Source organism: Scardinius erythrophthalmus (genome assembly GCF_964197995.2).
Source record: "Scardinius erythrophthalmus genome assembly, chromosome: 19".
NCBI classification, from domain to species: domain Eukaryota; kingdom Metazoa; phylum Chordata; class Actinopteri; order Cypriniformes; family Leuciscidae; genus Scardinius; species Scardinius erythrophthalmus.
Window position 1 is genome coordinate 32,322,599 of NC_138239.1, and position 13,997 is coordinate 32,336,595.

Here is a 13,997-nt window from a genome sequence, read left to right on the forward strand (position 1 = left end):
CGGCGTTGGACTATTTTCTTTAATCTTCTTTAAGTGCAACAGAGCAACTGTGTCTAAAGTGCTGGAAAAGAGAGAGTTAAAAGTTTCTGTCGCAATATCGAATTCTTCTAAGCTATCTGGGACGCTGAGATGATGAAACTGATCAGGAAGATTATTAATAAAGCAATCTTTAGTGGCAGAAGTGATAGGTCTAACATATTTGTAACACGGAGTCGGCTTTGCAGCCTTAGCTAAATGAAGTTTACACAAGACTAGATAATGATCTGAGATGTCATCGCTCTGCTGCAGAATTTCAATGGCATCAACACTGATTCCGTGTGATAAAAATTAGATCTAGGGTATGATTACGACAATGAGTAGGTCCTAACACATGTTGTCTAACTCCAATAGAGTTAAAAGTGTCTTGAAATGCCAGTCCCAATGCATCTTTTCCATATCTACATGTATATTAAAATCACCAACAGACTTTATCTGCAGCCAGTACTAACTCTGATAGAAAGTCAGCAAATTCTTTGATAAAGTATGTATGGTGCCCTGGTGGCCTGTATACAGTAGCCAGCACAAATCTCAAACGTGATTTATCATTTACATTATATATTGCTATACTAAGCACCAACACTTCAAAAGAATTATATTTGAAACTAGACTTCTTAGTAATTCATGAAAATATTACAATAAATTACAGCAACACCACTCCCTTTGCCTTTCAGATGAGGTTCATGTTTTTAACAGTAATCTTGCGGGGTGGTCTCATTTAAAGTGAGACCACCCCGCAAGATTATAGACTTTGGAAAGTCTGCCATTTCTATCTCTCTTACTGTCATTCATGGAAAGGACACTGAGCTTGTAGATTAATATAGATATCTGGGTACAGTGGTTAATAAATTAAACTTTGCTGCACAAAGAGTTTGTTGTCCTCCCATCAGACCACAGATACAGAACGACTGGGGGGAGGACAAGGAGGTTTAGTAATTAATTCATTCCAACTGCTATTCCTATGTTAAATAATCTTTATCCATGGGTAAATTGGTGTTATGCAAAATCAGGCACTATACCTGGAGAAGTTGACTATGGCCTGGAAGTCTCCCGGAATAAGAACAATAAGAGAAATGATTGTGTTGAAAATGAGAGCTGGAGATGGAGTACGCCTGTGCATGTGAGCCATGGCCAGGATGTCAGGCTGAAAGAAAGGGAACACTTTTGATAATACTGTTCAAGAACAGTGGTTATAGTTTAAAGGGCTAGTTCACTCAAAGATTTAAATTCTGGCATCATTTACTCACCCTCAAGTTCTTCCAAAACTGTGAATTTCTTTCTTCTGCTGAACACAAAAGAAGATGTTTTGAAGAATTTCAGTAACAAAACAGTTGATGGGCCCCACTGACTTTTCACCATTCTATGGAAGTCAGTGAGGCCTATCAACTGTTTGGTTACTGACATTCTTCAAAATATCTTCTTTTGTGTTCAGCAGAAGAAATAAATTCATACAGATTTGGAACAACTTGAGGGTAAGTAAATTATGACAGAATTTAGATTTTTGTATGAACTATCCCCAAATGTTTTGCATATTTGTGGTGGTGCATAGATACAAGGCTGTTCAGATGCAATAACCCAAATTAATGTAAATATACAGTACAAATATTTATTATATTTATATATGATGAATACAAAATGAATACTTTTTTTTTAACAGATAAAACTGGATCATCAGCAAAAGTGGGACCATAAATTCTATCATTGGTCTGGCTAGAAACCATATAAAACCAGTTTAGAAGGGTGACTTCTTTTTCAAACCAATCATCATTTTAAAAAAAATAATAGAGGCGGCATACATTTAAGATTTATTTATATATTTATGGGTCCAAGCTCAAAAGGTCCTGGGGCCCAGTTGTGTTTGCACTGATTTTCTTCGTCTTTGTTTATCTGCTTTAAAAGGGTGTCAGAGACCATAAATCGACAACACTCCAATCTTGGCAGGATGGTCCCTGCATCACTACTGTCACACAGAAACGTTTTTTGAATTCTAACCCAACCCTATTCTGTCTATAAATTTGTATAGCTATTTTAGATTTTCTGAAAAAATACTTTTCAAAGACTCTTTGTCCGACCTTGAGCAGACATCTTTGCACAAACCAAAGTTATCAAAAGAATTTTGATGTGTCCAATCGATGCAAAGATAAGTGAAATACAAAGATATTAGTGAATTAATCTGTCTGCCGTCATGCATTTTAACAAATTGATCTGTATTGTACAAATTGAAGTCTAAATTTACATTTTAACCCTTAAGAGTTTAAATTCATTTGTGGTCACACTTTAGATTAGGGTCCAATTCTCACTATTGACTAACTGACATCACCTCCCCACCATCACATCCATGACATCATCTCCCCAAAGTCCTCTCTCCTTCCCTCCTCCCTCCTCCCTCCTCCCTCCTCCATCCTCCATTCACCAGTAGCTCCGCCTATTATTCTCCATCCATCTCAGGTTATGAGGGGACTGAAGCAGGGGGAAGCAGTGGGACCGGACGGTATTAGGCCTAGACTGCTGATGACCTGCTCTACACAGTTGTGTGGTTTTTTCACATACATGTACCTGTTTAATCTGAGCCTGTGCTTACAGAAAGTCCCTGGGGCCTCATTTATAACTGTTGCGTATGCACAAAATAGGCCCTAAAAGAGGATACTTCCGCCACTTCCAACGCATAATTTGTGATTTATAAAAACAAACTGATGATGGGAAAATTAGCGCACCTGCACACAACACCGAAGCAGTTTGTTTATATCTGTGGATCCAAAATGGCATCAGACGCGAAGTTACCTTTCGATGCAGCCTTAGAGGGTGGCGGATACAAAACTTCATCAATAGGTGGGCCTGGTGAACAGGCTTGTGCACAATTCAGAATTGAATTGAGAATGACTCCTTAATTCCAATTCAATTCTTGAATTTGAATTGAATTTGAATTGATGTCAAAAGCAGGATCTAGAATTACAATTCGAATTTGAATTAAAGGAAGCAGAATTGCAATTCAATAAAAATTCAAAGAAATTCATATACATATTTTAAGTGAAGTGTTTAACAATGAAGCTTTACAGTTTATGTCAGATATGATTGCATTATAAATGATATTAGTTTGAACTACTTGTACAGATTACATTAAAAGGATATGTTTTCCCCCAGCAATGAATGTTAAAAGCTCTATTCACAGAACAAATAATTAAGTTTGATTTATTGTAATTGTAATTTTGTGGAACATGATGGAACATGACTCCATTTCCCAGAATGCTTTACTTTAACCAAGTATTTAAAATGGTTGCTAAACAATTTGAGGTGGATATTTGTTTGAAAGCACAATTTGATGGGCAACACTGGACTTTTTAAGTTTCAGAAGTCCCTTGCAACTTCACTCTGCACCTGTTGAGAGAATCTTTAGTGTTGCAGGAAAGATATTCAGACCAGAACGGTGCAGACTCAATGAAAAAAACATTTGAGGAGCTATTGAGAATTAGATGCAACAGTGTTGCTCAGTAATTTTTTGCATTGGAATAAATGATAACTGCATTTACAACAACTTTGTGTTTGTGTGATTACTTTAAAATGAAAATTACATTGGAACAAAACTAATTAAACAACATTGGGTGGGTAATTAAGTGTGCTTGCTGAAAGCTTCTTCTTCCTTCTTCCTTCTTCCTTCTTCCTTCTTCCTTCTTCCTTCTTCCTTCTTCCTTCTTCCTTCTTCCTTCTTCCTTCTTCCTTCTTCCTTCTTTTTTTCTTCTTCTTCTTCTTCTTCCCGGGAGAAAAATTTTGGCCAGCTCCTGCGCCTAGGCCCTTTGAGACAGAGACACCGTTCCAACTTTAAAACGTCCGGTCAGTACCGGTGTAAGTTGCTCGCGAAGATGACATCACGAGTCCATGTCGTTTGTCCGCCATATTGGATTGAACAGAAAGCTAAACTAAAGTTTCACAGGTCACAAATTTGGTCCGAACTTCACGAAACTGGACGTACATGATCCTTGGACCAAGCCTCACAAAAGTTACTAGAAGGATTTTTGATTTTTGGAAGCGTTTGCCCGTCACAGCCAAACGAAATCGGCGGCATAGTCGCCAAACAGGAAGTCGTCCATATCTCAGGAACTCTGTCACGTATCGAAACCAAACTTTATACATGAACTCGGGACTCCAATGTGAGGAAGCACAAGATCTGAATTAAAAAAAATATATATATATTTCAGGCTAATAGACAAACCCATTTACCTATGTCTATGCAAGAATTTCACCTCACACTTTTAATTTTAATGCATTTAGACAGTATGTTGTATTACATTTCACAGAGCTGCCAAGTCAGTGTATATACTGCATTCGTTTTTACTAGGTTTGTCTTAATAAATGCAGGCACGAATTATGTTTTTTGCATTGGTCTAATTTAATCATCATCTGTATTTATTAATATTTACAGATTTGTATGCATGAATTGTGCATTTCCAGTTCTCAAAGCAGTTAATAACAAAAAAAAAAACTTTATACAAAATACATCATGCTCTTCTTCGCTAACCGAACAAACAATTCACTGTCTGTGGCTGTGTTTGTGCGCGCGGGAAATATGCTGCGCATAACAATAGAAAACAAGGAGAAACGCGCAGTCACATGCTCAAACAATCAACAGGTGCGTTCCATTTGACCATAAGTAGACTGCGAAGTGGACTTCACAGGGTTTTCCGCCATCTTAAGTTAGATTCTAATCCGAAGGGAGCGAACATGTTCAGTTCGAAGGGCACTGCACATGGCATAGGGAATAAGGGAACATCGATACATCACTTCACAGGAAGTGGAGAGCAATGATCACCCAACTATCATTTCGCACACCACGTCATCACCAGTCAGAACGGTCATAACTAACGATGGAGGAGTTTACGTATGTGTGTAAGTATTCATACATTTCGCCATTGTTATACAAATGACAGTATTTTTAACGGTTATTGTTGTGAATATTACGTATACTATTTTTGATGATTATAATTTACCTCAGTGAATGCAGCCAGCTTAGCTAGTTTGTGAAGTAAAGTGATTTTATTTTAGGTAGTTGTAAAATAGTGCAATATAATTGTAAATATATAATATAATAATAAAAATTAAAATATGAATGTAGTCCTATATATATTTATTAATTTATAATTATTAATTATTATCAATGTTGAAAACATTTTTTGCTGCTTAACATTTTTGTGGAAAAAGTAATACCATTCAAACATGTATTGTTTGTAAGATTAAAAGAAGAGAGAGAAAATAATACTTTAATTTATTTATCAAGGATGCATCAACTTTATCAAAAGTGACAGTGAAGACATTTACAATATTACAAAAGATTTCTATTTATCAAATGCTTTAATGAATTTAACAAATAAATGCTGTTCACTGAACTTTCTATTCATCATAGAAATCTGAGACAAAAGTATCCCAATTTCCACAAAAATGTTAGGCAGCATTTCAATATTGATAATAATAATAAGAAATGTTTATTGAGCAGCAAATCAGCATATTAGAATGATTTTTGAAGTCAAGTCAAGTCAAGTCATCTTTATTTATATAGATTTTAACAATGTAGATTGTTCCAAAGCGGCTTTACAGTGATAATAGGAAAATAAAGTAACAGAGATTGTTTTGGCTTTATAGCAGCTCTAGAATAAAGTTATTGTCCAGCTAAAGTTAGTTTTGATTGATTCACTTCAGTAGCAATGAATGAATCGAATTTTTCCTTAGGGAGACTACAATGCACTCCCTGATGCGATACTGTAGTAGACGGTTGCATAGTTGTAAGGCTGGTGCCAGTATGTCTGATCGATCCCTCGATGAAACAAATGGCCATCCTGAGAATTAACACTTGAACTATCTCCTGCATATGTAACAGGAAGATCATCCATTCAGACTATACCTCCTGTATGTAAAACAAGAACCCATTCAAGTACAAATTCTGATCTCACAGTGTGAACCCCTCAGTAGGGAACCAAAATCTAATTATAATGACAGATGCCACCATTTGGTAAGAATATTGAATTATCTGTAGCAGATAAAGTTCGGGGAGTCTGTAGGTTGACTTCCCACACAACCGCTGTGTGTAATTTTTGTTGCCAGGAAATAATTTCTACAAATTCCTCTATTTCTGAATTGTTGTTATGATATGCTTAACTGATGATTTTATTCTTATGAATTGGATTTTGAATTATTGCTTCATTACCTGGTCAATAAATTGTAAACGTTTGATTTTATTCTGACTGACTCTGAGATTGTTTTTCCCATAGATTATCGGATTCATATATTTCCACAAGTTTGCGACAGATTAGTGGCGACTAATATCTGGTATCAAATTCAAGTGTACTTGGATGCAGAGACGAGTTATTTTCCATCTAGAATCAGCAAATGAAACAGCATTTGCTGATTCTAGACGGAAAATAACTCATCTCTGCATCCAAGTACACTTGATCAACCTAGATTTGGGTGCATCTAATTACCTCTGTTCTAATTTAATATTACTTTAGATAAGTGTACGTGGAATGCCACGAGCTTGGCCAAGCCAAAGCCATTTTAAGAAAAGTAAAGTTGATCGACTAACGTCTTTTAATGGTGGTCAAGACCTTTACTAAAGTAAAAAGATTTAATTAAGTTCCTGAGGGGGTACTCCAAGGGGGCTATTTACATATCTTTGATTGTGCACGTGTGAATACGGCAAATCCCAGATATTTAGCCAATTACTTCTGTTTTGATAATTGGGACTGGTGAAACTGTGCCGTAGACCTTGCGAGAACCTCAAAGCGATATAGTTTCCTGATCTAAGCGGGTAAAATATAATCAGAGTTTAAAAGAATAATCAAATATTCGTTCACGTTTAATGATGCACAGACATCATTAAAATCTTTTTCATTTATGGAGTCAGATGAAATAACGAGTCAATCCATATGAGAAAATATATTGCATTTAATCTTGTTGTGTTGCGACAAAGGAAAGACAAGTAATACGCAGAGAAACCTTCCCCATATTATTATTACATTAATATTAATATTATTACAAACTTCTGGGCTTGAAGCTTTATTTTTCGTAAGTTTAGCCACTGTTTCAAATAAATACCTAGGGTATTGTTTATTTTCTTCTAATAGGGTTGAAAAATAAGCAGATTTAGCAGCTTTTAAGGCCTCTCTGTATGCAATTGAGCTCTCCTTCCATGAAATGCGAAATACCTTTAGTTTTGTTTTCTTCCAGTTGCGCTCCATTTTTCTGGCTGCTCTTTTAAGGGCCTGAGTGTGCTCGTTGCACCACGGCGTTGGACTATTTTCTTTAATCGGTAATACTTTATAATAACTGCACGCTATTAATCATTAGTTAAGCATTAGTAAACAGTTCATGCATCATTTATAAAGCATTAATAGACATTAATAAGATTAAAAACATTAAAAATACACCCATCTAAACCAAGGTGCCACACTTACAAATCAGTCATTAAAGGGCAAGTGCCCGCACACAGGTCAAAAAAGATTAAAAACAATGTAAATAAGTAACAAGCATAAATGTTCACAATACAATGGGAATAAAAGTATATTCATCTTACATACTGAATTTTAATATGCTTAAATGTTTAGAGAAAGCATGTTAAGCTAATTTCTTCATTTAGACCTAGAGGTTCTAAAGTGTTAAGTGTATGTATCCAAAACGCTTCCCTGCATAGAAGTTTATTGATAATATACCCCTTTAGCGAGACATTTTTTCAAAAAAGCGACTAGCGACAAATCTAGCTACTTTTTGGACAAACCTCAGTAACCTACAAATGTTGCCAGCACAGTCCTGCGAGCGCGAGGTTTGCTTGAACTCCTTGCCGTCACACACCTCTCTCTGCGTCTACCCTGTTCAGTGAATGGCTGAGAGAGGAGCAGCAGCACGGCAGCTAACATACCTGAATGAACATTGTTGTTTCCACGGACTTATCACTTGTCTTTTGTTTTATATTTGAAGAATTTAGTTTGACCATTTTATTTTCCTTTCTTTTCTTGTGCGTATCACTTGTAATACTCACTATCACAGTGCTTTAGTTCACCCAGTTCCCGAACTCTCTCAATTCAGATAATTGTGCACATATAAAAAATAGTCATTCAGTAGCTACTCGTTCTATTGTCTGACAAAAAAATATAGTAAATGAGAACAGCTTTATTGGACATTCGGCTATATTACATTATATTATATTATATTATATATCATATTATATTATGTTATATTAAAATACAGTAAGTGAGCATGATTATAATGAGAAAAAACATTAGGCAGGCAGAATGCAAGTACGCCACGATGACGTCATGAACATGCTAATCGATGTATGACATCATCTAGCAACTTTTAGGGGAGGCGTTAGCTACTTTCCTTTGAAAATAGTTGGCAACACTGATAATATCACCACCTCTGGGTGGGGGTATGATTTTCTCAATTCCCCAAAACTTCAATGATGCAAGGGAACTATGATTGGCCTGCTTATAGAAATGCACCGATTGATCGGCTGGTGACCGGAATCGGCCAATTTTCACATCTGACATTATGCCGATTTTATGCTGGTCAAATGCACACGGGCGCTGCATGATTAACCTTTTGAGCGGTCCGGTCTCATATTCATAGATGCCACCTACGTCACTACAAATAGAACGCCGCCATATTTGCGACCGACTCGCCCGGTATGGCCGCCCAAACTGTCCATTTGAATGAGAGAGAGAGACAGAGATACCTGGAGAAAATTTATATTTTAGGCTCCGATCCTTATTTTTTACCCCCAGTTTTCTTTAGTCGATTATTATCTGCCCCAGGCTTGCCCCAATTGGACTTTCATGATATAGAAATACTTAAGTCATAGAGCTTCATGGCGCGCGTTCATGAGAGTCGAGGCGATGTCATGAATGAATCTATGAATCTGCAGCTGTTCGGCTGGCATGAATGAATCTATCTAATCCGTCCATCAGCACAGCCAGAGACATCAGCCGAATATCATAAAAGACTGCCATATCTGTCCGAAAGAACAGATGTTCAATTACAGAGAGAAGGTTTAATACACACAAATATTGAAATGAAAGAATCTTTCGAGTCTAATCTTTTTGAATGATTCAGCTGCGATTAAAAGCTATCAAGAGGTAAGCTCAGTGATTATAATATAACGACTTAAATTGCAGTTTGTTCGTCACATAAAGCTATCATATGAATAAATAACAATATTAATATAACGGACAAGTCGTATTAGATCACTTTTATGATACTTTTGTGATGTTTTTTTTTTTTTGTCTTTTATTATTATTATTTTTTGCGTGACAGCCCCCAGTAGGCTAATGTTACTCATTCACTTTCATTACATCGACAATAAGAGTCTCCATTAGGCTACATATTCAAAAATGTCCCTTTGTCTTCCACGGAAAGTAAATTTGCACATGAAGGTGAGTAAATGACGGCAGAATTATCATTTTTGGAAGAACTAGTCCTTTAATATGCATTTCAAGGCTGAGATTATGCATCGTCTGCAGAGCTAACGTTAACATTACTTACACAAAATAAGATCTAAAGCGCATGTGACGAAGACAATATCTTTATGAACTTCAGAAAAATATTTATTAGATTTAGGTAGGTATTAACTAACAGACAGACAGTTATATTAAAAAACAAAACAAATCTTACTAACTTGCCATGATAAAGTGCATTTAAACAGATCCAACAATAAAATGAAGACAAAACATTATCTGTCGATATCTGTCTATAATGTTGGCCACTGAGAGTATAATGGAAATATAATTAACCACAAACCAACATGAGACTTCAAGTCTTTTAAATAAATTATTCTCTCTTCTCTCTTCTTTTGGTATAGAATAAAATACCAGTTCAGGGTTCCTCTTTTGGCTGTTGTTGCAGCCAACTGCACAACATACTGCAGGCATTACTGAGACCGCCGCGGTCGCAAAGATGGCGGCGCAAAGCTACAGTGATGTCATGTGAATCGAATGAATATGGGATTTTTATTTCTGTGCCCCTGAGAGTACGGTGCCACATTTAGAATGTTCAGTGACGTCGCATAACTGCCAGATTCAAACTGTGCTTTCGCGTGTTGGCTGGCGCTGAGCCAGAGTCGGACGCGTTCAGCACATAGACTGTAAAAAATATGGACAAAGCGTCTGTGACGTCACCCATAGACTTTCTGAAGAACGGTTTTGAAGCCGTTTATGGGGGGTATGGGCGGCGCCATCTTGGAAAATCTTGGGAAATCCTAATCCCGCCCACCTTCTGATGCAGCGCGCATCACTCAGCTCGCTCTGCTACTCCGGTTATCTCTGTGTATATTTTAATGTATATTGTACATTATAGCCACACAAATGTGGTTCAGGCAACGCATATTGATTATATTCACTGCACATAACGTTTGCCTAATTATAAGACAAAAAACAAAATATAAAACACAAACCTGCCTCTTTTCGTTTTAAATATATTATAAAAATATTAAACATTTTAATATGGTCCAGGCAATATGTGCATTTGTACTAAACAACAGATTTTGCAGTAAACAACATTACAGATCATCTTCATTGTATTAAAATTTAAACCCAGTCTCTTTTTGTTAAATTTCAGTTATCAATATTAGCCATTATAAAAGTATAAGTAAAAGGTACAAGAAGCTATACAAATAAAGCAAACAATTCAGTCAAACATACAAAGTCAGCGCTCTAGTCTAACCATACAACGGTAAAGTTAAATAGCTTATAAAGTTATGAAACTTCCCCACAGCCAAAACGATTGCCCAGGGAACAAATTATAGATTCACGAGACAAAAAAAATCGCCCATTAGATATAGACAAGACGAATTATATCTCATGTTTAACCACTACAGAGACGCCAGAGTCCGCGGCAAACGTCAGAACGACTAGCCGAGGAAAGGCTGTTCCAGGCGGGGTACATGAGCACCGAGCGCCCGGTCATCGCTGGATCTCACAACTGGATAAAATTTTCATAAATCTTTCAATAAACCACGGATTTGAGCTTTAAACAACTACATTCTCGCCTGAAAAACTCTTAAAACTACATTTCATGATACAGAAACAGTAGTATTATATTTCAACTGTGTTAAAAAATGGCGCTTCTTATGTTGACATTCTCCTTGGCGCAGCCTAAGCTGTCAATCAAGCTGTCAATCAAACGTAACCACGCCCTTATTTGTCATACATTTTATATCTAAATACGATCTAAACTAACGAGTTAGAAAAAAATTCACCCCCCTCACAGCTATCGAAAAATACAATAAAAGTCCATGGGACCAACCTGTAAAAACATAAATTTATGCTGTGAAAACGGACATTTTAACATGGGGTCTATGGACATTTGCTCCCTTTTGGGACCTAGTGGATTTTCGATGTATTGCAGTTTTTCGCACTTCCGGGTAGGCATCATTTTTCAGATTAGAATGTTGCCGCTTGGTTCAGCACTGTCATATATCGCAGTGTCAACCTCATAATGTTTATTTAAGGTTTCAGATATTTAAATACAAATAAGCACGAGTAAAACAATACATTTGGAGTTTGTAAAATACACACTGATGTCTGTGGAAGCAGCAAAAACAATCTATTCAAATATAATTTGCCGACATGTGTTATTCATATCAGACAAACATAGTGGAAGTAAGTTAACTATAAAGTTTACTCTATACCGGCCACTTTCTTGCATTTATTTCGGGAGAAACTGATGAATTCACGTGCTGTAAATCCGACTGACAGGACAACATTGCAGCCCCCATCTCATGTTGTAGATCAAGATTATTTATAAAGGTTTTTAAACGACCAAACACACTCACTTACACGTATTTGAGAATCAGAATATCAGATAGGCTAGTTGATGACAGTTTGTGAATATTTTGAATAAAAAAGGAAAAGCGAAATAAAAGCGACACATCTGTCATACAGTATTATTGTGGCTGCAGTGTATTGCGTGACGTGTCGCCATGGAAACATTAAAGGGAATGTTCGCCTTGAAAAAAACTCACTCAGGGGGTGGGGGTGTCAGTTAGAATATTTTAAACTTACGCGTGAAAGGGTAAAAGAAAAGATCGAAAATAAATATTTGTGTGTTCTGTAAAGTGGTTAGAAAAAAATTTAATCGGAATCGGCTAAAATCGGTATCGGCAGGTCAAACTCAATGAAAAATCGAAAATCAGAATCGGCCTAGAAAATTGTAATCGGTGCATCTCTACCTGCTTATAGTGCCTCGCCATGGCATATGTTAAGTTCTGGGTACGAATTGCTGTTTTGTGTTCAGCTATCCTTAGTTTCAGTTGACGTTTTGTTTGACCTATGTACACCAGTCCACAGGGACACTTTAGAAGGTATACTACATGAGTACTGTTACAATTGATAAATGAGGAAATCGAATATTTCTTACCGGTGCGAGGATGTGAAAAATCTTTAGTATTGGTCGAATTTGAGCATTGCGCACAATTGCCACATTTATAGAAACCCAGGGGTGGGCTGGGGAGCCAAGAAAAAATATGTACAGAATACTGAAAAGAACCCGTTCCATTCTAAAATATCACTCTGGCGCAGATACATAGACGATGTTCTATTAATATGGAAGGGCACACCCAATGAGTTAAATCATTTTTTGACTTATGTAAATTCAACTACAGATTATTTGTCTTTTACTATGGAATTTAACAAGCAGTCCATTGATTTCTTAGACCTTACCATGCTAATAATATCCTACAATCCACTATCTACCGCAAACCTCTCAGCAGGAACACCCTGTTAAGAGCAGATAGCAATCACTCACCTCATCTGGTTCGCAATATACCAGTGGGCCAGTTCCTGCGAGTCAGAAGAAATAGTAGTACCACAAGTGAATTAATGTCAAAAGCAGCCCATCTAGCGCGTCTTTTCGGACAACGAGGTTATGATAAATCTGACATTACTAAAACGTGGGATAGGGCTCTAAATACAGACCGTGCCTCATTGTTAAAGAAAAAACCTAAGCCACACACGACATCTAAAGTATTTTTTTTCACTAGCTACACTTCAGCAGCAGGAAGAATAAAAAATATTATTCGCAAGCATTGGCATGTTCTTAACAGTGATCCGACACTTAAAGACATCTGCGCTGAGCTGCCTAGGTTCATATTCAGACGCGCCCGTAACATTCGCGACCGATTGGTCCACTCAGATATGACTATCCCACCCTCAACTACTTGGCTCCCCAACCCGTCCCTGGGTTTCTATAAATGTGGCAATTGTGCGCAATGCTCCAATTCGACCAATACTAAAGATTTTTCACATCCCCGCACCGGTAAGAAATATTCGATTTCTTCATATATCAATTGTAACAGTACTCACGTAGTATACCTTCTAAAGTGTCCCTGTGGACTGGTGTACATAGGTCAAACAAAACGTCAACTTAAACTAAGGATAGCTGAACACAAAACAGCAATTCGTACCCAGAACTTAACATATGCCATGGCGAGGCACTATAAGCAGGCCAATCATGGTTCCCCAGCATCATTGAAGTTTTGGGGAATTGAGAAAATCACACCCCCACCCAGAGGTGGTGATATTATCAATAAACTCCTATGCAGGGAAGCGTTTTGGATACATACACTTAACACTTTAGAACCTCTAGGTCTAAATGAAGAATTTAGCTTAACATGCTTTCTCTAAACATTTAAGCATATTAAAATTCAGTATGTAAGATGAATATACTTTTATTCCCATTGTATTGTGAACATTTATGCTTGTTACTTATTTACATTGTTTTTAATCTTTTCTGACCTGTGTGCGGGCACTTGCCCTTTAATGACTGATTTGTGAGTGTGGCACCTTGGTTTAGATGGGTGTATTTTTTGGGTGGCCAACGCCCCCTTTACGCACAATCACACTTGTTGATGATCCTCATTAAGGGCTTCACTACCCATTCTCTCCAAGGACTCTGATGAAGATGTAACTTTACATCGAAACGTTAGT

The 13,997-nt window shown here is 36.9% G+C and overlaps 1 protein-coding gene across 1 annotated transcript in view; it reads right to left on the reverse strand.

Moving 5' to 3' along the window:
* Positions 1 to 13,997, reverse strand: part of LOC308707773 (b(0,+)-type amino acid transporter 1) — a gene marked incomplete at both ends in the record, with an annotated part of 84,144 nt that overhangs the window by 55,018 nt on the left and 15,129 nt on the right. The window contains 1 exon segment of the mRNA XM_081394431.1: positions 1,056 to 1,180. Coding sequence (XP_081250557.1) covers positions 1,056 to 1,180 — 125 coding nt within the window.